This window comes from Mchenga conophoros, linkage group LG17, assembly GCF_057382185.1.
Source record: "Mchenga conophoros isolate Kocher_MC1m ecotype Shallow Benthic linkage group LG17, M_conophoros_male_GT1.1, whole genome shotgun sequence".
In the NCBI taxonomy this organism is placed as follows: domain Eukaryota; kingdom Metazoa; phylum Chordata; class Actinopteri; order Cichliformes; family Cichlidae; genus Mchenga; species Mchenga conophoros.
In genome coordinates, this window is record NC_140542.1 from 9238518 (window position 1) to 9265689 (window position 27172).

At 39.4% G+C, this 27172-nt stretch overlaps 1 protein-coding gene and 1 long non-coding RNA gene across 2 annotated transcripts in view; one reads left to right on the top strand and one right to left on the bottom strand.

Moving 5' to 3' along the window:
* LOC146555053 (contactin-associated protein-like 4) overlaps positions 1-27172 on the top strand; it is a 112385-nt gene that overhangs the window by 55725 nt on the left and 29488 nt on the right. Inside the window, exons 7-12 of the mRNA XM_085253033.1 lie at positions 345-491; positions 3551-3818; positions 8779-8928; positions 12163-12334; positions 21860-21966; positions 26948-27067. Of these exons, the coding sequence (XP_085109159.1) occupies positions 345-491; positions 3551-3818; positions 8779-8928; positions 12163-12334; positions 21860-21966; positions 26948-27067 (964 nt within the window). The remainder of the gene's footprint in view (positions 1-344; positions 492-3550; positions 3819-8778; positions 8929-12162; positions 12335-21859; positions 21967-26947; positions 27068-27172) is intronic.
* Positions 5352-7752, bottom strand: LOC146555054 (uncharacterized). The gene is made up of 4 exons (XR_014889343.1): positions 6982-7752; positions 6453-6605; positions 6004-6091; positions 5352-5422 (listed from the first exon to the last, which is right to left on the bottom strand). It is a non-coding gene; the product is annotated as an uncharacterized LOC146555054 (long non-coding RNA).

The following is a 27172-nucleotide window of genomic DNA, read 5'->3' on the forward strand; positions in this document are numbered from 1 at the left end:
CGCATCCACTCCTGCAGAAATATTCATTTGTTCAGCAGCGTGAGTGAGTTAGAGTGAGAATAAATCAGACAGGACGTTCAAGTCATATTAGTTCTTCTAGTGAATGAAAAGGCAGAAGGTGGGCAGCTTTCTGTGCCAACCAGCTTGAGAGGGTTATTCAAAGGGGCTATTCAGTGCATAATTTAACTGTGTGAGTGTACTGAGGCAATGAAGAGGTGTTTTTGAGCTTATTTTTCTGCGTTAAAAGGCAGCGTACTCTGTGAATGAACCTCTTACAGCAACCTTGATGTCATTCAGAGGAAGAAGGTAATATTATTATAGCGTGTTTTGAAATTACTGTGCAGCTGACGGTGGCAGCTGTCCAGAGCCACGGACTGCAGAAACCCATCCTGTCCAACAGGAACTTTCATGGCTGCCTTGAGAACCTGCTGTACAGCGACATCAACCTGATAGACCTGGCCAAACACGGCAGTTCACAGGTCGCGATAGTGGTGAGTCATTATATTTCAGCATTTTATGAATTAATTTTACCACAAGCACTAAAAGTAATAGTGTGGTACAATTTTTGCCTACTAATTGCTTGTCACTCATGATGCCGAATTAGAGCTGTAATGTTATTAATTTAAGTTTTGCATGTTTATATTAATAATTCTGAGGACAGCTCTTTGCATACACGCAGTTTCAAAAAGTTTAGTAGAAAAAAAGCAAAAGTTTTTGTGGAGTCTAGGATTGAGAATGACTGCTATATGTCACCGTGTAGTAACTCCTTTCTTTTACACAAAGCTTTCATTGTTAAATATGTAAAAAAAACAACAAAAAAAACATGGCCTCATCTTAGTGTGCGTAAAGGAGAAAAGCTGAGTCCAAGTCCAAAGCCAGCTCAAAGACATCTGTTCTTTCAGTACAATATTCATTGTTGTGTTGGGGTTCACTTGCCAGTTCATCTTCATGCATCTCTGCTTGTGTAGGGTGTATGGCACATTCATCTGTCGTTTAGCAGCAAGTGCCTTGACTGCCTCCACAATCCATTTGTAATATCTGTAAAGTATTCTAAATATTTTATTTCAGCTTTTTGTTTTGTTTTGCAAGAACTGCAATGTTGAGTCCTATATGACATTTCAAACCTACGAGAAAAGAAGAGATTTTTGAGCATACGTTGAAATTACTTCATTTTTGTGTACTAAGTAGTATTTTCAAAATGCATCTTCAGGAATCACTTCTTTTCTAATAGGTTTGTAATGTCATGAAGGACTCAGCATTGCAGTTCTTGCAAAAACTAAACATTCAATATTAGTCCTGAGTCCAATGACTCCACCATCTAGTCGAAGCCTTTCTGTGTGGAGTTTACACGTTCTCCACATGACACTGTCGATTCTCTCCAGATACTCTGGCTTCTTCCCACAATCCAAAGACATGCATTTAGTGGGATTCGATTATTAGTGATAGTAAATTTCGCACAGGTGTGAATGTGGTTGTCCATCTTTCTGTGTTAGCCCTGCATCATATTGGTGACCTGTCCAGGGTGTACCCAGCCTTCCACCCTGTGGTGCCCGGGATAGGCTCTAGCCGTCCCCTATGACCCTGAGGATAAGCAAAAGTGAATGGGTGGATGGATAATTATTGTTGTATTGTTTTACACTTTCTTCTTACTCTAAATTGTGTTTGGTGATGATCCACTTTGTGTGTTATTTGTAAGAATGCGTTAACATCTATCATTATTGCATCTCTAGTGAATAATTTACTGGGCCATTGCATCGATTGAACCAATGTGCAGAAGTTAAATGTACTTCATTAATTCACATAATTCACTTATCAGCTACACATTAGCAGTCAGCACTGGTTAGCTATTGGAATGGCTGCTGTGCTTTGCATGTACTGTTTTTGCAGCTAGTAATGGTCTTTATGTAGATTTTATGTGCACGCTCCCTGCCATTCTATGTTTTCTATTGGTCATGCAAATGTCACACCATGTCACCAGCGAGTGCTCACCAACCAGGAAAATAATAAATTTCAGAGCACAACGGTGCCATTGAAGCGTTGTATGTGAAGGGCACTTTAGCAAGGTAATCGGGCAAATTTAAGAGTTTATGTTTGATTTGTTTTTGGGAAGTTTTAAAAAGTTTTTACAAAAGTCAGCCACAGCCCTATATCTAGGGTTTAATATGGATATGAGGGGTAGCATCACTGCATCAGAGTTTTTTTCACCACTCTGATTATTTATAGGTCAGTCTGGCTGATCCTATTTTCATCCACCAGTAGACTGCACCTCTAGAAAATTAGGGGAAAAAAATCCATGCACATCATCTCCACCTTGTTGAGCTGTTACAGAGCCAAAAAATGTGACATAGACATCTTCCACATATCGCTGGTCTTCCATGTGTTATTCATAGAAGATTTATTCATCAGTTGTTTGTCCTATGTAAGACGTGGATGTGATCGTATATTATTGTCAGTGATCGTGGTCATTGGACCTAACACAGGTGATTAAAGATGGGAAGGTATGCTTGAAACATCACAAAGTACTAAATGCATTAAATAAAGAAATTGGAGTTCTGCAGTGTGCCAATCGTTCATTTTTTTCCCTTTGAAAATCAAACATTAGCTGCAAGTTCAAAGCAACTTTCAGTTTATGTATTTGTAGCTTAAGAACAAGTGACATTTTTATAGTAAATAAAAAGTCTTCTGTAAAAAAAATCATTTAATAGAAAAATGGTGTTTTATTATAGTGATGATAGCATTTTCTAGTAAAGCTGTGTTATCCTTCTGTCAAGGCTGTCAATTTATTATGATAGTAATTAATTATTTAGCATTTATCATTCTTCTGTTAGAGTACTTCCGTGATGAAAGTTTGAACAAGCTGTGAACTTTTATTCCCTACGACAGACTTTTAGTGACTTTTCCCCCAGCCTTCCTCTTTGCCTTTTCTGCATCGTGGTAATTATTATGCTAATGGTCACTGTCATGATTACTATTGTTATCATCATTATTTTCATCATTTGCATCATCATCCTCCCTATTTTTACACCCATCATCATCATCATCATCATCAGCGTCATTAGCATCATCATAATCTCCTTCATTATCATCACCAGTGTCATCACATCTACATTCTGATGTTACAAAGCCCAAAGCAAAAGAGCTGCATGAGACAAGTGGCAGTTAAAAAAAAGAAGAAGAAAACTTGAACCATACTAGCTTATACGTGGTAAATTTCATCATGGAATATTTGGACACACTGCTGTTTATAAAACTATATTTCTCATGTTGTATTATTTCAGTTTCCCGATGTAATTAAGAAATTTGATTATGTGGCAGTGTGTGCAAAGCCTTTCTGACTCTGATGTTTCAGGTTTCCAAAGAAAGCCTTCAGCGTTTTAGCTGTTCAGCTGATATCAATATGGAAATACAGGTGTCCTTTTTCAGAGAGGTGCTGATGAGACCTCTGTGACACCCAGTCAAACCAAGTCAGCCTCTGCAGTCGATGAATATTCATGTTTTATCTCTTTCACAATCATTTCTTTCTCTCTCTCTTCCCTCCTCCTGTTCTCAGGGCAATGTGACCTTTTCTTGTGCTGAGCCAGTTTCAGTGGCTGTGACGTTCACTGACTCCCACAGCTTCCTCCAGTTGCCTGGCCTTACATCATGGTCAACAGGGCTAGTGTCTGTGATGCTGCAGTTCAGGACGTGGAACAAGGGAGGTCTGCTCTTGACCTTTGGTCTCCCGCAGCAGGATGGTACAGTGTTCCTATACCTGAGCCAGGCGAGGCTTCGACTACAGATCAGTAAAGCAGGCAGATCCTCGCTGGACCTCAGCGCAGGTGGGTTCAGTCACGATCTGCATGTTTCTCTATTCATTTGCGTATACCGGTACATTAGAGTACACTGAAAAAAATATGTTGTTGGATTTACTTAATTCAATGGTGGACATTTGTTGCACACAGATGTTTTGCTTTGGCAGCAACTTAAACAATTGAGTTAAATTAACACAATTTATTCATGTTCAATAAACCTGTGCAATTTGTGTTGATAAAATGTGACTTAAACATGTTTTGATGAAGTAATTTGAGCTCTTGAAATATTTTAATCCTTCACAATTTTCTCACTTTATCCCAACACCATTCAATAACTTTTACCCAATACTACTTGGTCACTTAAATACTACATGTTATCTTCAAATTACATTTTGCTATTATATTCTAGTATCAAATACACAATTTTCAAATGGAGGCCTTATAACAGATTATATTGTTCTCTTCCAAGATGGTTGCTGGCATCCACCAGTAACCTTTCAAAACAAAATGTCTAATTTCACTGCATTGACAGTAGGTAAAGAATTAAACTGACATTACTCCACTACTGAATCTATATAAACCAACAGTTAAATAATGTCAGTTCTTCCGTGTTCTCTGGAATCAATCACAGCAAAGAAATTAGACTCTTTCTTTTGAAAAATGTTGGGAAAGAACAATACAAAACATTCTATTTAAGGCCTCTAACGTCAAGATTCAGTTAAACAACAATTATAACTAAACAATTTGAGGTAATGTTAGTTTCCATTAACATTAAATTAGGTTACTGAATTGGCAAACACCTTCCTATTAACATTACCCATTTTACCCCAATAACTAAAGAAATTAGCACTTGCAGGTCAAAACCTTTATTCAAGAGATGCAAAAATAACATTGATACAGTGACTGTCAAAAATTACGGCACTGATCATACTGTGACATCTTGGTTCAAAACAGCACACTTAGAAATATTCAACGTTCCTTACTTCAACTGAATGAAACTGAAAATACCATTTCACACGGCCCATATGGGATATTTAGACTGCATAACTGTTCATGCTACATCTCTTCACTAGTAAAAGAAAGAAAAAATACAAAGAGAAATTTAAAAATGCTGCCAAACAGACAGAGAACTTGTACAGAGCAAAAGGAAAAACAAACAACAACAACAACAAAAAAACGGCTCGTCCTCATGGCAGTTGCAGTGTATATAAAAATGAACCCTGCGATCTGTTCCTGGAATTGAGCTTCAAAAATGCAGCAGAACAAGTGTGAGATTTAAATGTCTTCTCACCTAGAGCTGGTCACCTCACATGCATAACAGTGAGCTTCGTTGCAGGAGCAGTTTTGTCTTAGTTGTGAGCTTTTCTTGAGAGCTGAGTTGCTTCCAACTCCATTACCACCCTTTGAATCACCTCAAAAGTGTAGCAGAGTTGTGATGGGTAACTCATATTGAAGGAATAAAAAAGGTCCAAACAGCATGGCTACTGCAAAGGTCACGTTATCCAGATCTTGAAGAACTACTATACCCTCGATGATGATGCCAACGTCAGAAAAGTCATTGCCTGGCGCATCCTCTGGAGACAGATGTTCATTGTGGTTTTCTCAATCTGTGCAGTGGCCTCAGTCAAGTCCTGGTTAAACACAAAACATTTCTTTAAGATTCCTTTTTAAACTCATCTCTTTTGAATCTACCAGTTCTAATGTTAGAGTAATTTAAACCAATGCAAGCAACATAGTAAATAGCTATAGCCAAAGAGTGGCCTGCCATGCTGCCATTCATGGTCTAACAGAGTTTCTAAGAGAGGGTGAAAAACATAATTTCAAATGCTTTACATTAGTTTTTGTTAGAAAGACACCGGCCCATCAGAAATCCAGGTTTTGTCACTCAGAAGATGTTAGAATTTAGACTTTCAGCCCCACAATTTGGTTAGCTGTTGGTCTTTTTTTTTTTCAAACAAAAGCTAATGTAAATATTGGTGGGGTTTTCCTTTGTTCACTAGAATGACAAATTTAAAGTTTTTTCACACTGATGTGACCCCTAATACAGGGGTGGGGCCTCAAGGGCCGGCGGCTGAGTTCACTACCAGGCCTCATGTGAACTTCAAATTATTAAAGAGGACTACTGGTCCTAACTGGTCCAATGAGGATCAAGTGGATAACTAAATGCATTTTTAAATGTTGCAAAGCCACAATCTACTCATAAAACACTCACCATGAACTCCTGCACCAAGATGTTGCAATTGTCTTTCACACAGATGCGGAGCACTTTGATGAGACTCCCTTTGAGCATTAATGTCATCCTAAAGTATTATAACAAAGAAAACAGAGATTTGTGAACTTTTCAGTAGCACAGAAGAAAATGATCCCAGACCAAAACTTAAACCAGTCAACATGCAACACCAGCATCTACAAAGCAATATCAAAAGTTCCTGTTTGACATCAACTTTATGGATATATAGTTTCCAGAACATTTATTTTTTTAAAAAGATCAATTTTTCTCAGTGGGCCAGTAAATGCATGACGAAAATTATGGCATCCTTTCGGTGGAATCAGTACTCACAGGTAATAGTTGACTGTTTCAATGGATGCAGCATAAAAATCTTTTACTGACCTAATGCAATACATATACACTTTGTAGTTAAAGAATTTTAAAGTTCTTACTGTCATCATGGCAGCTACATCCTTTAGCTTTGTGCCCTGTTCCCCTGATCACTTTGCAAACACTTTCAGCAGACTGTCAGAGAGAAACTCAGCTCCGTCAGAAACCTTGACTGTAAAGGCATGGTTGGGATGCACTGGAATGCTGCATTTTATCTGAAATGACATAAAATTATTTTGAAATAACAGCAGGCACTGTGCTTGGTTAATAATCAGTAATGTTTTGTTGAATAAAAACTGTGTTTCCAGATCTTATGGGATTAAAAAAATCCAAAGATGTTTATTTCTGATTTGCAACCCAAGAACCCACAAGTTACAACCTCATTTTAGTTCAAGTGTGCATTAATGTGAGTCCAGTAATCACCTTTCTGACAATACATACAGGTATAAGTTAAACCTATGGCAGATTTTGGATTTCTCAGTTGTATTAATAGGGTGGTCTATTTGAGTATGCATGCACCTAATAATTATAAAAAACCTATTATAATTAAGTTACAGAAACCTTAAGCGAAAATAGAATATACTTTCTTACCATAACACCTTGAACCCACAATCCATCAGCTGACTCCTGGTGAAATGCAGAATAGATGTGGTCTCTCAATGTGCATCAACAAAAACAAAAACAAAAACAAAAGGACAGCAGGTGAGGGCAGGAGGGGTAGGGATGTAAGCTAGCATAATACCGCTGATGATATTAGCTAAAGCTGTTCAATGTCCAAAATCTCACTAACACCACGGTGCAGTAAATACACAATGTAACTGAAGAGTCAGTTGACAAATCTATTCACACAGAAAACCAAATTATGTTATGAGTGCCTCGTAATTAGGTTTAATGTGATATTACGGCTCTTGTGCCAAAGACAAATTCAAATGAAAAAGCGCCAATTCTTTGATAACAGATAAAACAGCAAATAAGCTAACGGCTCTTTTTTAGCATGTTACATGGCGGCACTTTAGACGTTTAACTACATTTGGCTGAAATATGGTAAATATTAATTCAAAAAATCAAGACATACCAAAAAACGTAGAGTTGGCTGCTCGACTTGACTGAGATGGATGCATTTTTTAAACCACGATCCAAAGCCCGCGAGATGAAATCACGCGTGGTTTCACGAGATTTAACGTTGCTATCTTATTGACTTACTTCACCTGAACATGATATGAACAATTTAATACACCCTTTCTGCATATCATGTAGTTTTTACACTATATAGTTACATTTATCTTTAAAACATGAGGCAATTGTGTTAAATACATGCAAGATGCTTACATAAATCCAAGAGATGGCCAGTCCCTTTTTTTCAGTGTATGCTTAATGGTCACTTCATTAGGTACATCAGTTCAACGACACAACTATCTACTCAGCTAATCACTAATGATTGTAGCATGGTTGTTGGTGCAAGACCAGCAAAACATGCATGATTTTCCCACATCTCTAAAGTTTACAGAGAAACGTCTGAAAAAGATATCCAGTGAGCAGCACTTCTCTGGCAGAAAATGCTTTGTTGATGCCAGAAGTCAGAGGAGAACTCTGTGGATAGACTGCTTCGAGCTGACAAGAGCAGTAACTCATATACCCACTCGTTACAAATGGGCAACAGCAGCAGAAGACCACACTGGCTGCTAACCTGTGACCTAAAAACAGGAAACCGAGGTTACAATCAGCACAGACTCACCAAAATAGGACAGAGAAGTTAAAATATTTGCGAATCTGATGAGTTTCTGTTTTTGCTGTAACATTAAGAGGAAGGAACAGATTTTAGTGTAAACCACATGAAAGCATGGATCCATCCTGCCTTGTATCAGTGTTTCAGACTGCTGCTGCATTGGTTTGGGGGATATTTTCTTGGCAAATTTAAAGCAGCTTTCAACACCATGGTCTACTTGAGTTTTGTTGGCCATGACCACCCTTTACGACCACAGTCATGTCAAACTGGTTTCTTGAATGAGACGGTGATTTCAGTATAATCAAATGGCTTTCACAGTCACCAGATCTCAATCCAATAAAGCACCTTGGATGTGAAGTTGACAAATTTTCAGCAACTCTGATGCTGTTATGTCAATATGGACCAAAATTTCTAGGGAAAGTTTTGAACCTTTTTGAATTTGTGGCGCAAAGAATTAAGTTCTGAGAAACAAAGGAGGTCCAACCCAGTGCGGGCAAAGTGCACCTAACAAAGTGGCCAACAAGTGTATGCAAGTAAAAAATGGAAATGGAGTAATTTATATTTTTCTTATACTTGAAATTAAAATTAAACCAAGGTCACATCCTGATTTGAACTCAATCACACCCTGTTCTGGATTTTGTATGTGTGTATTTGTGTCTCAGGCTCAGGTCTGAATGACGGTCAGTGGCATTATGTGGAGCTGAGCTTCAAAAATGATCATCTAAGCATCACAGTGGACAAAGATGAAGGAGCCACCGCTCACATCAGCATCTCGGTTCCTCTCACCTCAGATAGTCAACTCTTCTTTGGTGGTAAGAATACCTGCATCATGTACTACTTTTATATAGAGAGATTTTGGGGGGGATTTTCAGCGTTTCTAAAAGCTCTCTATGGTCAAAGTCAACAGATTATACATACTGTAAGCATGTGCAAGGGCTTTGCTGCCAGAGAAACTGCTGACATCGACAGACGGGGGTAGTTAAAATTCATGCAGGTACTCTGGTAATAATTATCATCTCCAGATCTCCTCTGGAGGTTTAGTGCCACCCAGAGAGGGACAAAGTCATAAAGCTGCTCGGTGGCTCTCACTCCCCACCCCCCTCTTCTTTCATCTTTCTTCTGGCTGCTCCACCCATCTTTCTTCTTTTTTTTCCTCCTTTTTTGTCCTTACTGTATCCACTATTTTCTCTCTGTCATTCTGTCTCTCCAAATCACCGGTGTTTTTATTTTAAAATTGAGGTTTTCTTCTTTTCATTTCCCTCCCACCTGTTACTGTAGCACATGTATACTTTCTCTCTTCCACCCCTACACATGTAAACACATGGAGCTAAAGACAAACTTGTTAAGAGATCAGCTGCAAAATTACATCCACCTGCCTAATATTGCGCAGGTCACTTCCATGCCACAACAGATTTTGTTAACACAATTTTGTTAATGTACAGGATATCTTTTGAAATGTTTTGTTTTTAAACTTTTTTTACATGCATTATCCTTTCACACACCTTTGCCTGCAGCATAAATGTTTATATACTGCTTGTGAATGGTATCACAACATTAAAGAAGTGCTCCAGTTTTTCTAAGAGACAGCAGCCTTAGTATAATGAGCAAAGGATGGCAGTGAGTTGAGCTGTAGTTACATTCTTAACCAAATTTCAGGTGAAACTCAATTGTTATGACATTGTGATCAACACTAAACTTCCTGCTGCGTCATCTTGACTGCCATAAGCAAAACAGATCCAACAAAGTCTTCTTCTGAGTTTCTAAAATTTAAGGTGACAACGACCAGTGACTCATCTTTCCCCCCTTCCTGTGGTAAGAAGTGCCAAACTGTGTGTCTGACTGACTGTAATTAGAGCAATGCAGAGCCGCGAGCAGCAATGCTGTGTTGGGTCACCGAATGCTGCCATCCAGGATCAACCTGAAGCACGAATCACTGATGGATGAAACATGGGGCTCATTCACAGGATTGGGCAGAGAGGATTTATCTGACAGCCACCTCTGGACTGCTTGTGCTGAGGGCTTAAATCAGAGTTCATACACAGAATCCAAAGTCTGTGCAAAGGCTGATCAAAGAGCAAGTTAAGGGAGTGGTAAGCAAAAACATATTGAGGGTAACTGCCTAAGTAGATATTAGACCATGATGATATTGTGAGTTGCTTTTTCAAATTAATGAATAAGATGAACATGGACTGGGACAGTAGGTGGGGTGGAGGGCCTTTGTTGGTCAGCTACTCTTTTGTGCATGAGGTGATCAGAAAAAGAAAGCTTACTGAACCTTTGTGTTAGTGCAACCAGCAGGTCATAGGTTGACAAAACATCTCAACATCTAAGTATTTGTGTTCTGAAAAGGCTGAATACTTTTGATTTTAGCTCTCCTGTAGGTTTTCTCTGCTGCATTGGGGTTTCAACAAATTTTGTAAAAACTTTGATTGCCTGGATATATAAATGTGTCACATTTCTATCTGTTCAACATTTGTGCTTTCATGTGAAAAACTGAAAGCACAAAATGTGCTCACAGGATGCTATGGAGTCTTCTGAAAAACTACGTACACCCTTATTGCTTCTATAGGAATTAAAAGGGGAAGTGGCAACCAGGTGCTGCTAATCAGTTCAGCTGGTCATTAGCAAGTGTAAACTCTATCAGAGCAGAAGACCTGGCAGTTTGCTGATCTGTAGTACAACAGTATGGTAACACGGTAACACAATCTTTCCAGGAAGATACTACAGACCTCAGTCAGCATGTCAAATGTTAAAGTTCATAACAGTTCAATTACGAAAACCCGAAAGTAAGTATAGCTTGTTTCGAAGGCTTGGAACAATGTCTGCAGGCAGGCAAGACCAAAATCAAGATGTTTGACCATAATGCACAGCAATACATTTGGTAAAAACCAAACACATTATATCAGCACAAACACCTCATACTAATGGTCAAGCACAGTGGTGGAAGTTTGATGATTTGGGCTTATTTTGTAAAAACGGGACTTGGGCCCCTTGAAGTCACTGAGATGTCCATTAAGTTTGGCTGATCTGGGTTGTGCAACAGTACAATGACCAGCAGTTATACTGCTGAACGTATTTCTTAAAGCTCGTGAATCTTGACATGTACTTAGTTTATCACAGAGTAGAGTTCTGTGAAAACGTAATCACAAATATTTGAAACCCATACCATTTCCAAACAATCTGTTAGTCTTTATAAAACCTAAAGGTGCAGTCTTCAGAGGTGTGATCATTCTACAACTTTGAAGAGTGTAAAATGACTTGAGAGTGTTTATTTAAGCTTATGAATGATGATGAATAATAAAACATAATATAAAAGTTTTTAATAATATTCAGAAGGAGCTGCTTTTTAGATGACAGCTGCAGTTGCAGTGCCTGTTTGTCCCAGCTGACTTTGTTTGCATTCATTCGCAGCTAGTCCCTGTAGTTCACTGCTAGGTTCTGTATTCTAAAAGAGTCAGGGGTACAAAGTCGACCTAACTGCAGTCACGACCTATCACCCATTGAAAATCTTTTGGAGCATCATGACAAAAAAATACAGCAAAGGAAGCACTGAGCTCTTAAACAGCTGACAGCCCAACAGGAATGAGAAAATATTTTGCTTTTAAAACCGCGGAGGTTAGTCTCCTCAGTTCTTGCTTACAGGGTGTTGCTCAAAACAGAAGTGATGTAGTACGATGCAAAACAACCTCCTGTTCCAAAACAAAAAAACAAGGGATATTAAAAACATACCCCAAACTGTTTCTTTGTTTCCACAATGCTAATGTTTGTTTTTGTGAGCTGGATTTTATAAGACGTCTGTGGGGGTTTTCTGAATGTCTTATAACGTGCAATTTTTTTTTAAAATCAAAAATGTGAATTAAGATTTTTTTGGGGGTGTATTTTTGCACCTAATTAAGATGTGAAGAGATAATTCTCAGGAAGGATGGAAATAAATATTGTTGAGAAAAACTTTGGAGAAAATCTATCTCTGAATTTTTGTATCGACATCATGTGGAATCATTTGGATAATTTAAAAGTCCAACCATTAGATTTTTTTCCCTTCTCAGGTTGTCCCACTGGGGAGAGCGCTCAAAAGTGCAAGAACCCCTTCAACACATTTCAAGGATGTATGCGTCTCTTGAATCTGGATGACCAAACTGTTGACCTGATCAAAGTGCAGCAAAGGCTGCTGGGAAACTACAGCCACTTGCAGATTGACATGTGTGGCATCATTGACAGGTAAGTCCCTATAAGTGCCACCTTTCAAATGTGGTGCCAGGCTGAATGTAGACATAGTGAAGTGACTTTTATTTGTTAGTAATTACAACTGACATACAAATGACAATACAAGAATAACACCTAATATTAATTATAACCAGTGTTGGGTAAGTTACTTTAAATTAGTAACTTAGTTACATTACTATTTACTTCTATCAAAAGTAACTCAGTTACTTAAAGTTACTCGTTACTTTCAAAGTAAGTAGTTACTAGGGAAAGTAACTTTGGTTTTACTCAGAATTCTCTTATTAATGTGTTGCTTCCCTAACTGCAATACCAGCAAGGATGGCAGTCTTCTAGCTTGCTTACATGTTAGCACTATCCTGCCACAAGTGCACTATGCCACCTACCAACAGAAAGGAAAAAATAATGTGCAGAAATCCCACGCCTGGACTGTCGTTGACCGCCGCCATGATTCTAGCCTACGTCACAGCGTCACGTGCACTTTTTACATCCAACACGGAAACTGCAGTCGTGGTGCTTTCGATTATACTCGGAAATTCTGCCTTCTGAGTAGGAAGATGTGGGAAATTCCAGACTGCAGATGAGCTGCATACAGGGCTGGACTGGGACAAAAAATCGGTCCTGGGCATTTTGGCTAGGAAATTATAGGAAAAATCATAAAGCCTTTGAATGAAAAAAAAAACGCTGTTGTGACAGTGATGTATATCTATCTATCTAATAAACTTAAACCTATACCACCCTCCCTATTCTGGTATTCTAAACAGTACTTAGCCAAAACCCCCAAACTGCATGCTTGAGTTAACCTCCTGAACTATCTACAACACATGAGAATAAGAAAGAAAAGTATTTCTTTGTGCCCCCCTTTTCCCTTTTCCCTGTTAATGCCCTACCTGCCCCCCTGGCAAAACTTTGCTAGACTCTGTACAGTTACCAGCTGTCAGTCTAAAAAAGGATCCTGGTATTATTTGTCTCTCAGAAACAGTTCAGGGTGGCTGTAGCTCAGGAGGTAGAGCAGGAAGGTTGGAGGTTCGATCCCAGGCTCCTCCAGTCTGCATGCCAAGTATCCTTGGGCAAGATACTAACCCCAAGTTGCTCTCCGATGCATCCATCGGAGTATAAATGTGTGTGAGTATATAGTATAGTGCACAATATAGAGGTAGTGCTTGTCAGAATGGGTGTGGCTGGGTGAATGTGGCGTGTTGTATAGAGCGCTTTGAGTACTCCAGAAGAGCAGAAAAGTGCTATATAAGAATCAGTCCATTTACCATAACTTCCCTTCAACTCCTTCATGTCACGTAAAAGGTGAACCTGTTTCTCCATCACCTGTTCAGCTCTAATGATTCAGTAAGGACATCTCCTGGTTTCATCTTCATGTTTCCCTCTCATCACATATCCAAATTGATAATATGACCAGCAGCTTTTACACCTGTGGCTTCAGCAAACATCAGCTGATACTAGAAAGTAATATTAAATAAATCAAGCTCAAAGGTGCTGCTGTTGGCGCAAAGTGGGCGATAAACAAACAAGAGAGACGGGACTTGCGACAGAAAAGCCGGTCAGCTGATCATTGATCAGTTTCATGATTGAAGAAGCAACAGAAGAGGGAGGGGGAGAGAATGAGAGAAGAAGAGGCAGCTGTGTAGCGTAAAGACAGAATAAATCCAGCTTTGTGTATTTTTTTTTTCATTGTAGCCAAAGTATGGGACAAACTGTAAACGCGTAATATTTTCTCTGAATACATTTTTTAGGGGACGGTTGGCAACTCTAATAACTAACCTTATGGATAAAATAAAGTTCACTATCAGTAACATCATAGCACCCCCCCCCCCCAGCAGTATATAAACTCCGTCATGCTAGCTTGTATGCAGTATGAGTTATTATAACTGACTGTAAAATGTTAGCACAATGAAAATAAACTGCACCTAAACTTGGTTTATATCTGACCCACATAGACTGCAGGTCATAACTTCTTACCTGAAGTTCACCTTACACTTGGACCGGCGGCCGCCTCGCGTCGCTTCTCCTCCTACCTCACCTTTCCCTCATCCACCTGCTGGCCTCCACCGCTTGCTAATGTTACTGAATCTGTGGAAGCTCCGTGATAGCCACCCACCGCCAAACAATTGAGTTATTTTTACACATCTGCCAGCATCTGGTCAATCCACCACCTTTCATTGTTTATACCGTTATGGAAAAAAAAAAGAAAAGAAAAAATGAAAAATCTCCATTGGCTCACTGAGTCCAGCTATGGCTGCATATGTGTTTAGTAGTAATTTGTTTTTTGTAGAGGGCTAGCAAAACAACCGTTTTCGAGGGCATTGCCATATTGGAATCCCAACTTCTCTGACGAGGCTAACCAGAAAGCCGTTTACTCAAGTGTAACATTATTCCCAGGTCCGTGTCCCGATTTCCGAGGTAAGTCGAACGCAACACATGAAATAATGAATAACGACCCTATCTAAAACCCAGTAACGATTAACGTGTTCCTGATTTTGGCATAATAACTAGTTACCGTGCTCGTTACCACAATAATAACGTAGTTACTGTAATGCGTTAATTAATAACGCGCTAGTTCCTACACTGATTATAACTAAGTACTGGGTAATAATTAGAGATGTACCATGAACGTGGACAGTAATTTTCTGAATTTCAGTGTTCTCCACCCACTGTATATATCCGTGGACACTATAATGATGATGGACTTGGCTACCATGAAATTACCCATTGGTTTCTGAAGCTCCTTGAGATGTTTACAAGATGTCAGAGGTCTGATTGTGAAATTTGTGATTGGCAAGTCGTTAGCCAGTGAGTGTGCAGCAGTTTCATACTACAGATAATCCTTTAGAAACATAACATGACAGTGTATTTTTAAAGAATAGACTCGTCCCTTTCATGTGTTTGCAGCAAATGCACAGCGGCAAATATCCACTAGCACAACCACTAACACATAGTTAGCATGTGAAACTGAAATGGGAGAACCACTAGCCACTTATGCAGAGCTCTTTTCCTTTGCTGCTTAACAACCCTTTAGGAGAGCCTAAAGCCTTGTTTGCTGTGCAATTAGGGAATTAGTTGGCACTGAAAGGCAAATAATAACAGGGCACCTTGTGTAGGCGATTATCAGATTTAAAAAAAAAGAATGCATTTAAGTTCTTACCATGTTTCCTTGGAGAAAACAGACTTTGAAAGTAAGAAAAAAGCAACACTATACAATAAGGAATTGGCAGTGGATTTTGTGTGTACTCAGACTGAGCATGGTTGCCTTGCACCATGCCTGAACACAATTGTCCCTCCTCCCCACTCCCCTGCTGGCCGCTTAATGATCTGGGTCCACGTACGCATCATTTTCTCTCAGCATCTCAACTCTTCTCTCTTTCTTTGCCACTGCTGGGGAGCCTATATGTGGATTGTAGGGGTAGTGGAGGAGTGGAAACAGCAGGTAGTGATCCAGCAGCACCAAGAGGTACTGGCATGTTGGAGGGAGAGGTGGAAAATTTTGCATCTCAAAAAGACCAAATTTGATAGAGTGAGGACTGTAACATGTGCATGATGCAGTGCAGCTCAAGCTTCGTCTAGCTTGTAGGTTACTCCTCACCTTTGTAAAGAATGAAAGAAAAAAAGCGAAGGAAAGTGCTGTTTGTTAGATTGTCAGCCTTTGGAAAATTGCAAAAGTTGTTGCAGCCCTAAAATTTTCCACAGCAAAAGCGTGGGAGGAGGCGGTTTCAAACAAACACTTTGATTGAAGCATACTGACAACTTTAGGACGCAGATGCTTTCCAAGGCTATAAAGCTCCTGAGCTTACCACCACCACCTCAACCTCTGTCCACAGCAAGTGTGTGTGTGAGTGCGTGTTTTGAAGCCAAATAGATGAAGCTGTCAGAAGGCAGTAATTCTGACCTCTTTGCTTCTGCCAGGTAGCTGACAACTTAATAATACACCATGTCAAAGCACACACACATTTTCAAATAAAAAGAAACTGTCACGGTCCGGGGCAGCGGCCGTGTGGAGAGTGGAAGGAGGACCCAAAACGCAGCACTTATTCAGGTGTGAGGGTGATTTATTGATAATATCAAACACAAAGTGGAGATGGCAAACAGAACTAAGGACGAACTAAACTGGGATAAACTACACAGAGGAGTGGCAAACCTGAACATGAAGGGAGAACAGCAGGGAGAACAGCAGGGAGAGCACGCAGAGGATTACACCAGGTATGAACACAGACGACGCGACGAGGAGCAGAGGAAATCACACACTATAAATACACAAAGAGACACTGGGAAATCACACACAGGTGGGGGAAACAGCTGGACCTGATTAACCTGACGAGACAGGGGAACACTAACACCAGGGACCAACAGAGGGAGCACAAACCCAGAACCCAGTGTCTAAAATCCCAAACACAAACCATCCCAAAACAGCCATGAATAATAATGAAAGTAATAACAATAAAGAACATAAACATAAAGTCACTGAGTCATGGTCGCAGGACCATGACAGAAACACAGGTCACTAAGAGGTCCACTCTTCTTCTTGTTGTGTCTGACTGTCTCTGTGTCTGTCTGTCTGTCTGTCTGACAAACACACCAGTTTGTCAGCATGAGCAGGGACTCACAAACATCGAATTTGCTATGCAAAGTCACCGTGTGTGTGATGTGAAAGCATATCTAGGAGCAAGTGCAGAGCAGGCAAAAAGAGTGAAAATACATACCTTTCCCTTCTCTTGCTCATGCAATACATCACGCTACAGCTATTTGAAGTCTTTGTTGGACATCCTAGTCGGGCTGTCCAGTAATAATTTTCAGATCAGGGAAGTTTCTGTGCCGTGTTGCTTTAGCCAGAGGCAGTAATGGAAACCAGGGAGATTGGATGCGAGTCTTGTGATCCAAGCTGTGTTACAGCACACTGTCATTCCATACTATAACGTTTCAGATAAGCTACAAAGTCTTGACTGAGTTAATCCAGGACTCCTGTGATGTGGACTGTGGTTCGTGCCGTACGTGACCAAGTTTCATTGCAAATCGTCAAGCTAGGAGCCCCCTGGAGACTTGTTTGTAAATTTTCACTGGGTTTGGTGATAAAATGCTATAGGGCATCTCACCATTCGCCCCAATCTGAAGTCTCGTTGTCTGTGTTCCTGTCTGAGGCTGCAAACAACTCCCTGAATGTTGAGACAGTTGGCAGAAAACTCTAATGTTTCTGGAAAGTGTTACTCTCTGTGAATGTAAGCAGTTCTTGCCAAGAAAAGTTTGGTTTGCTCAACTTAATGAAGATAAAGTTATACTGTTGATTTGATTTGTATGGAAGGGCCATGAAAGTCCATCCAAAAATTATGGTAAAAGGATCTCATCAAGTCAATCAAGTTGGGGAAAAGAACTCATTGGAGATTGGAGACAGATGTTTCCCTCATAACAGTCTGCAGTCACAAAATCTGTTGTTTATCATTTAAACAGTTAGAAATCAGTTCTTCACCAAGTTTGCTTTACCTCTTTATTCCCCCTTGTTTGTTTTCCAGGTGTTGTTGATATCCAGTCCCTGTTTTTCTCTGTTTTCTCATCCGTCCCACTCGTTAGTTTCATTGTGTCCTTCCCACCTTCTCTGATTTTCTCTCCCACCATCCCATCCCGCCCCATCCTCACTCTTTTTCTTTGATCTTTTCGGATGCGTTGCACGGCTGAGGAAGATTTTTACATTATAGTACCCAGGAACTTTCGAGTAGAACAAGACATTTTTGAAATGTGGGGTTACCATCAGGACATTTGGCAAGTAGTGTGAGGGGTTCAAGTCTAGTATTATGTCAGTGAGGGTTCTTACAAGTATACAGACACGTGCTTGTGTGTGTTGACAGCTGATTAAAACTGATTTAGGGGTCAAATGCTGTTGTAGAGCTCCTTTTCACACACAAGATTCAACAAATGTAACACAGCTCCTAGTCATCATTTCATAGTTAAAAAGAAAGTCTTTATAAGAGTCAAGAGATTAGGTTTTACTGTACCAAATGTAATTTCTTTTGTATGTACAAAGTTGATGTTGTTTGCTACTGACAACTGTAACATTGGTACACATCATTCATCTCATTAATAACTACATACAAAGTAACACAGTATTCCAAAAATCAATAAATAATCCATTATTGCTGCCCGGGTGTTTAACAGCAGTAATGGAGTGATGGATGCAGCAGTGTCTGTATTTTAAATGGCTGCACTGAAAGGAGGTGAAGGGTGTGTTTTTCTCTTTCCTGATGCTGTTTTCCTCTTATGCAGTGAGGAGTTTGGTTGTTGTTTGACTCCCATGCTCTCCGTGGCCTTTGTGTGAGGCAGCCTTTTACTTCACTGACAGGCTGCCAAAACATGCTGAAATTCCACAGTGTAGAAAAGTCTCTGCTATTGTGTGGTAGATGAGAAGCACACTCTGGGCAATGAAAGAAAGAAAAAACTAAAGTCCACCATGCAGTACCATGGACACTTGAGCACACTTTTACTTCACAGACTTTCCACATTAGACTCCTGCTTTCTGTGTGAACCTCCAAGGACCCCAAGTTGACTTGTTAAATAGTGTATTCATGGGTAAGCGTTGTGGAGATGGAGTGTATTGTGCTATTTTTCGCCTGCTTGGTGTGATGAGTTAGAAATAACTGGAAACCAGCTTTTTATGGGAAAAAAAGTTCTTTCAAGGTCTTTTGTTAAATATTGACTGCTTTTTCACCTATCTTCAGCCCATTTTCCAGACCGGACCATTTTCAGAGAAATGTCTTTTGTTTGCTAAACCTCTTAACACTGGCCTATGAGTCATTCAAGCATGAAAAAAAGGCACCTAACTCAAGGGATGAACCAGAGTTGTGTCCACACATCAGCAAAGAACCAATTTGAAATTGTACCTTTAGGCACTTTGTCACTAGCAACCTGTAATAAAAACAGATAACTTTTGTAGTAGAATCTACAAAAAGTGGTTGACAGATATGAAATAGTATTTTTGCACGTGTTTCCCAAAGAACTTACCATATGTTGGCATTTTATGCAGCATATCCTTAAAAAAAGTTGAGGAAACTGGTAAGTTGATGATAGAAGATGTGGCAGATCTAAAAAAGCATCTACAGCAGACGAACAGTTTCTGAAAGTCTTGTCCTTAAGATCTGAGAGATGGTCATTCTGTTAATTCTATTGCTCTGTCATGGTTTGGGGCTACATTTCAGCCAATGGTGAAACAATGTTGGAACTATTAATGTAGTAAAATAACATCAGATCTTGATCCACCATGGTACCATCTAGAAAACAGGCCATGTCATTGGGTTTAGGTCAGGTGACTGTGGAGGCCAGATCATCTGGCGCAGCACTCCATTACTTTCCATTACCCATTACTCCATTGTCCTGTTGAAAAATAAATGATGGTCCAACTTAAACACAAACTGGATGGGATGGCATGTCGCTGCAGGATGCTGTGGTAGCCATGATGGTTCATTGTGCCTTCAATTTTGAATAAATCCCCAACAAAGCAAAGCACCCCCACACCATCACACCACCTCCTCCATGCTTCACGGTGGGAATCATGCATGTAGAGACCATCTGTTCACCTTTTCTGCATAAAGACGCATAAAGACGTGACAGTCGTCACCAAAGATCTCAGATTTGGACTTATCAGACCAAAACACAGATTTCTACTGGTCTAATGTCTAGTCCTTGGCTTTCTTGGCCCTAACAAATCTCTCTTCTGCGTGTTGCTTTTCCTTAGTAGTGATTTCTTAGCAGCTATTTGGCCTAAAGGGCTGATTCACTCAGTCTCCACTGCTACTGGTACTCTGTGTGGCTTTTATCTAGGCTCTAATCTGAGGTCCTGTTAACTTGCGATTTGTGAAGCTGGTGACTCGGGTGAATTTATCCTCAGAAGCACTGGTGAATCTTCCCAGGGCGGTCCTCGTGTGAGCCAGTTTCGACGTAGTGCTTGATGGACTTGAAGACACATTCAGAGTTTTAGCGGTTTTCCAGACTGACTGACCTTCAGTTCTTAAAGTAATGATGCACTGTCATTTCTCTTTACTGAGCTGATTGGTTATTGCCATATTATGAATTCTAACAATTGTCAAATAGGGCTGTCAGCTGCGTACAAACACGTCTTCTGCACAACACAACTGATGATCCCCAACCCCATTAAGAAGGTAAGAAATTCCACAAATTAACCCTGACAAGGCCCACCTGTGAAGTGAAAACCATTTCAGGTGACTACAGAATGAAGCTCATTGAGAGAAGGCCAAGGGTTTGCAGCACTGTCAACAAAGCAAAGGCTGGCTACTTTGTGCAACTCTAAAATATAAGACATACTTAGAGTTATTCATCAATTTGTTGTTTGCTAAATAATTCCATATATCTTACTTCATATATTTAAAACAGATCTTAAAATGTCCTCAGAGCCAGTGGAAGGAATTCTGACAGTGTGATGTCATTTGGTAAAAAACAATAAAAAGCAGCACTTCTAGAGTGTGACTTTTTTAATGTAGACAGGGAGGTGTTGGAGTAGTCAAGCCTTAAGAAAGTTAATGATTGTCATTTTCCAGATGGGAATGCAAATTTTGCATTAATGTACGATTTCACAGATTGCAAAAGAAAGCTAAGGCCCATTACTGCAGTGTGGAGTGCACATGCAAATTAGCTTATAAGTGCTTATAAATACAGTTTATGTAATTGCACTGGGTCCCAGCTAAATATACACAAAATTACTGTTTTGCAGCTCTCTTAATGTTTTAGGCTCACAGGAGGAAGTTGCTCATCTCACCTCTATTAGGAGCAGGACACATGCATTGTGATCCTGTGAGAAACATTATGCAGAGCACAGGCTGCACAGAATGGAAAGCTTTGCTGTTGTGGCTGTATGCTGTGTTGTGGGAGAATTAATTTAAAAAAAGAGAGGTATGAGTTTGATAAATAATGTAGCCATGGCGGATTGGTTGCCTAAGCCAACAGACGAAAAGACAAAGAATTCATGGAAAATCATTATTGTGTATTTATAGGCTATATATTTAGTCTGTGAGAGACAATAACCAGAAGGTGTTTGTATAAAGGGGTGCAAAAGAGGAGCAGCTATGGAGCACCACAGCAGACTGACAAGAGAAATGCTGCTCCATGTGTGGGACAAAAGTGTTTCTTCTCTCTAAAAAAAAAATAGAAGCGCAAACAATAAATTGTGTCTTTTTTTCTTTTTTTTGAGTGGCAGGTTGGGTGGGAGTTCAAGAGTTTTGTCTGTGGATCCTACAATGGTAGTTAACAATACTAACACAACAAAGGAAGGTTTCAAGCCACCTACATCTGAGAACACACACCTGTGCTCTCATTGACACTGAAATAAAGCCCTCTGAAATGTTTTTTTAAGACTGAAAGGTTTTTTTTGAAAGACTTTGTATATTCCCCGTCTCTCCTACACACCTCATCAAAACCGTCAGGCATGCTGAAGGTCTGTTGTTCCGTGCATAAACTTTTTCAGATAACTAAAACACTAAACATCTCTCTCTCTGTCTGTCTCTTTCATTCTTCAAGGTGTTCCCCCAGTCACTGCGAACATGGAGGAATATGTACTCAATCGTGGAGCACCTTTCACTGTAACTGCTCCAACAGTGGCTACAGGGGAGCCACCTGCCACAGCTGTAAGCAACCAGTTTCATCTGAAGCTCTTTAAAATGCCTGAAGCGTAAAATTTATCTAGGAAAAAGTAGTGACATTTTTTTCCCTTTAACTTTTCATTTATTATTACGTGACACAGATTTGTGTATTTACACATTGAGCAGAAATATAAGTAAATGTAAGTCCAACCCTTGCTCTCTTGTGTTGCTCCTCTATACTCATCAACTAGCCACCAGCTCTCTCAGCATGGCTTTGGAGTGCAGACGATGTCTTTTTGTCTGTTTTTTGTTAATAACTTTTACAGCGAAAACAGTAGAAGGCTGCTCATACATGCGTGTTTAGTTATTTCCTACAAGAAAAGGTTAATATTTAGGACTTTGTACTATTTACTTAATAAAATAGAGGCCACATGCCCTCCAATAGTTATTTCACTTCCCTCTTTTTCTTCTCAGGCCATTGTTTCAGAACTTTAATTAGCCATGTTCAAATGGAAATAGATCAGTGGGATTGGTGGTACTTCATTATGCTGAGTAAATTGGACTTCTATTCAAAAGTCTTAAAAGGTCGTATTTTTTGTTTTTTGACACCTGCAGATATCCCACTATCTCTCATCTTCGCTTGGTGTATTTGTTCAGTTTGAATATATGTATGTATTAATGTCACGTGAAGGTGTGTGTTTGAAGTTTGACAGACTGGATTTCACTCCCAGTGGACACAATCAGCCAGAGGTTCACGCTGAAATCAAACACCCATCCAGCATAAAAAATACATAATATGTACATTTCATAATGAATAATGAATAAGGTTCTCTTGCAGAGAAGTTATCGGATTAAAAAACGTGCCTGAACTGGTAAATTTTTTATATGTGATATCAGTTTATACTTAAACCATATCCAGTGCAGAGAGGGATGAAAGGTGCTCTAAATAGCTTCTCCCGATTGCATTAGGTACTTTAGAATTAAGTTAAACATGCTTTTAGTAAAAAAAAAAAACAAAAAGCCTAAAAAGCTGTGGTTGGTTTTCATTGAAAGTTACACTTTACCTGCAGGCCTGTGGAGACTTGTGAATAACTTTGCCCCAAATTTGATATGCTGCTTCTTAACAGAAATAGCCCGGTTGGTAATACATAATGCAGAAATAAAGTGTCATTTTATCCACCGAGGAAAAGCTGAACAAAGAACAAAGGGATGGCATCCTGCTGCAGATGAAAGCCACAGTTTTCTCCCACTTCTCACTTCAAAGAGCACGCATCAAGCGCAGCGTCAATATCCGACTGTGACTTCTTCCTGCTTCCTTAATAGTTTGATTTTTAAATGTATGAGTTTTCCAGATATTAAAAATAATGTACACTCTTATGTATGAAAATGTTTTCTCCTCAAAAAGTTTTTAAAATTGTTATATGGGATATGGGTCCCCACATATGAACTGCAATCAAACATTCAGAATAAATCACTTAATTTAATTGTCAAGTCAAGTCAAGTCAAGTTTATTTATAGAGCACATTTAAAAACAACCAAGGCTGACCAAAGTGCTGTACAGTAAATACAGATAAAAATACAATAGAACACAATTTCGTAATAACACCTCGCTGATAAAAATAAAATAAAAATATATAAAACAAATAAATTAAACCTTTCTAAAAGCCAATGAAAAGAGGTGAGTTTTAAGAGCGGTTTTAAAAGTTTCTAGGCTTTTGGAGAGTCTGACGTGAGGAGGTAAACTGTTCCACAGTCTGGGTGCAGCCACAGCAAACGCCCTCTCTCCCTTTGTCTTTAATTTATACCTGGGAACATCTAAAAGCATCAGGTCGGCTGACCTCAAAGATCTCCTGGGGCGATAAGTACTAAGGAGTTCTGACAGGTAAGAAGGTGCAGTGCCATTTAAAACCTTAAAAGCCAGCAATAAGATTTTAAAATCAATCCTAAAGGCAACTGGGAGCCAGTGGAGAGAGCAGAGAACCGGAGTGATGTGGTCTCTTTTTTTTGAACCGGTCAACAGGCGAGCGGCAGCGTTCTGCACCAGTTGAAGGCGATGTAGACAGGAACGATCTAGGCCAGCATAGAGGGAATTGCAGTAGTCTAGCCGTGAAGTAATAAAAGCATGGACCACTCTTTCTAGATCGTTCCTGCAAAGGTAAGACTTGACTTTGGCTAAAATCCGCAAATGATAAAAAGATCCCTTAACTACAGAGCTGATTTGTTTATCAAGTTTAAAAGCATTGTCAAAAATAACACCAAGACTCTTAATGGAAGAAGTGCAATCGGAGGTTAGGGGTCCCAAAAAGTCAAGAGAGAAGTTGGGATCTTTAGGAAGCCCAAACACAATGACTTCAGTTTTGCTTTCATTAAGGTGTAAGAAGTTAAGAGTCATCCAAGTCTTAATGTCAGACAAGCAGGAGAGTAGCGGCTGCAAAGAAACATTGCAGTTCAACCTCAGAGGGAGGTAGATCTGAATATCATCGGCAAAGATGTGGAAGGACACATTATGTTTACGGAGCACATCGCCCAGAGGGAGCAAGTACAGAATAAACAACAGGGGGCCTAGTATGGACCCCTGAGGTACGCCACAGGTTAAAGGAGCTCTGGGAGATGACAGTTCACCAAGGTGAACAGAAAAACTCCTATTATTCAAATAGGACTGGAAAAACTTTAAGACAGTGCCCTTTAAACCGACACAATGTTGAAGGCGGGATAGCAGTATGTTGTGATCAACAGTGTCGAAGGCTGCTGTCAGGTCCAGGGTTACTAAGACAGCAGCACAACCAGAGTCAACAGTTAAAAGCAAATAATTGTCGGCCTTAAATGCGTTAGAAAAAAACTAAGGGAGAAATCAAGAAAGATACGACGATGATTGGAAAAAGAAATATAAAGAGGGGGTTAGAATAGGAGTAAATGGGAGGCACATAGCAAGCATGTCAAAAAAAGGAGAGTAAGTCTCAAGGCAAACTGTTCTTTCCACATAAATGGATTTCAACTGAGAGAGTGCCTACAGTATTTTAGGTGAGTCAGATTAGAAATTAAACTGATTTTTTGCTTTGCTTGTACCGCTGAGCATTAATTGAATCCTTCTACACGCTGGTGGTGTGAACAGCTCTGAGCTGGATTAGGGCCAGGTCTCTCTCTCTCTCGCACACACACACACACACACACACACACACACACACACACACACACACACACACACACACACACACACGCACGCAGCTATGGTAGTTGAATTTGGGTCAAAACCTTTCTTGAACTGTATCAGGGCAGTGTCTTGGGGAAAGTTAAACAAGCATTGACGTGGCTGTTGCTGCTCATAGATGGACTCAGACATATTCCCTTGTGGATGTGTGTGTGTGTGTATTCTCCGCAACAAGCATTATGTAATCGTAGGGCTTTATATAATTTGCTTTCATCTAATTTTTTTTCCGCACAATTACCAGTTTTATTGTTACAATTTTAATTGATGGACACAAATTTTAATTGATAGATGTTTTTAATTATTTTAAAATCACTAATCTTCTCATGTTTCCATGAATTTTTTATGCACATACTCTGGGTATACATGTACATATGTACTGGTGGGCATGTAGTCTGCTTGACTTTTATACTGAAAACAGTCAGTGACTCCTTGGTGATGACCGGTTGAGAGCAAGAAATGTGTAGCAGTGATAAGTAGAACAGTAATGAGACTTGAAAAACTGGAAATGGAGAACATTAGCCTTGAAAGTAAAAGCTCTGCCTCACTACTGAATTTTAAAAACTTGTCATATATCATTTGAAGGCGAACACTTTCTAGTTCCAGGTTGCGGTGCACCTTTCACAGTTTCACTACTAGTCAGCAAGTAGTTGCTGAGTGTTTGCAGACAAATGAGCATCTTTCTTGCAAACTACTGCTAGCAACGAAACCACAGGGAAGTTATGACCACTTTTATCTTGCAACTGCTGGAAATCTTCAGCAAACAATTGCATAGATGACTTGCCCATGTAACTGGTGTCTATGTAACTACAGTCACACTAGGGAAAATTATTGGGACTGTGTTTGATGAACATTTAATTTCATTGCCTTTGAAATCTTTCTTTCAAAGTCAGATATGCAGCCATTTACAGTCAATCACTGTCTTTAAAGCAACTTTAGATGCTGAGATGTTGCTATCAATATGCAATTACATGGGGTCAATTTGACAATTACATCCAACCTATTTGTGATAAATCCGAAAGCCGCAAATCCGTTGCCATCTACATACACAGAAATTCAATTAAAAAGAAATACAACTATTTTACTGTCTCCATATTTAGAATCCTGCCAGAACCTCACAGGTCTGGAACAGAAATTTAAATTTAAAAAGTCCCCACAAATAGTGAACTACTTCCTGCACAGAAAAGTACTGGCATAGGAGTTTGACAACCTTGCTTTCTTATAGGAACATAACCAGAATGCATTGAATTGGTAACCAGTTGATTTAAGTTCTATTGCAAAGATATCAGTGGATATCAGAGTGACTCAGATTAATTGCAACATTTTGGCAATCAATATGGATTTATGAATTTAATGTCTGTTGCAAATCTGTGCAATCGCCTTGCAGTAGAATGTTTTTAACAGAACATTTTGAAAATGGCTGTTGTATGCAAAAAAGTGAAAGCAATCCCCCACAATAAAATGTTTTTCATAAGCTGAAGTCTTATTTTTACTCTAGTGTGACTGAGCCATAAAGCAAGTGAGTTATTTATATGTGATGTGACACATAATGTATTAACTGGTAGTGTTGGCTCTTTATGTAGATACAACAAATAAACAAGAATGTATTTGTTGTTTGAAATTTGTATCATTCAATTGCCAATATTAGAAATAATAAAAAGGTTACATCATGTGAATTCAGCTTGACTGTATCGCCCACGTCTGCCTGCCATTTATTAGGATGCATGTTACGGTTTAATGGTCCCAAGCATAGCTAAGAAATCAATAAGTGTTGATCCAGTTTATTAAAGTTTAAGTTTTTTATTGTGTTCTTTTCCTCAGCAATATATGAACAGTCATGTGAGGCGTACAAACACAAAGGCAACATGTCAGGGCATTACTATATAGACGTGGATGGCAGCGGACCAATCAAACCCCAGCTGATTTATTGTAACATGACAGGTATGGTACACAAACGTATTCTGTTTCCTTTTAAAGAAAATGTGCATTGTTTTTGTTTGTTTCTTTAGTTTGAAAGATTGTTTGGCTGCCAGCGTAACTATGTTC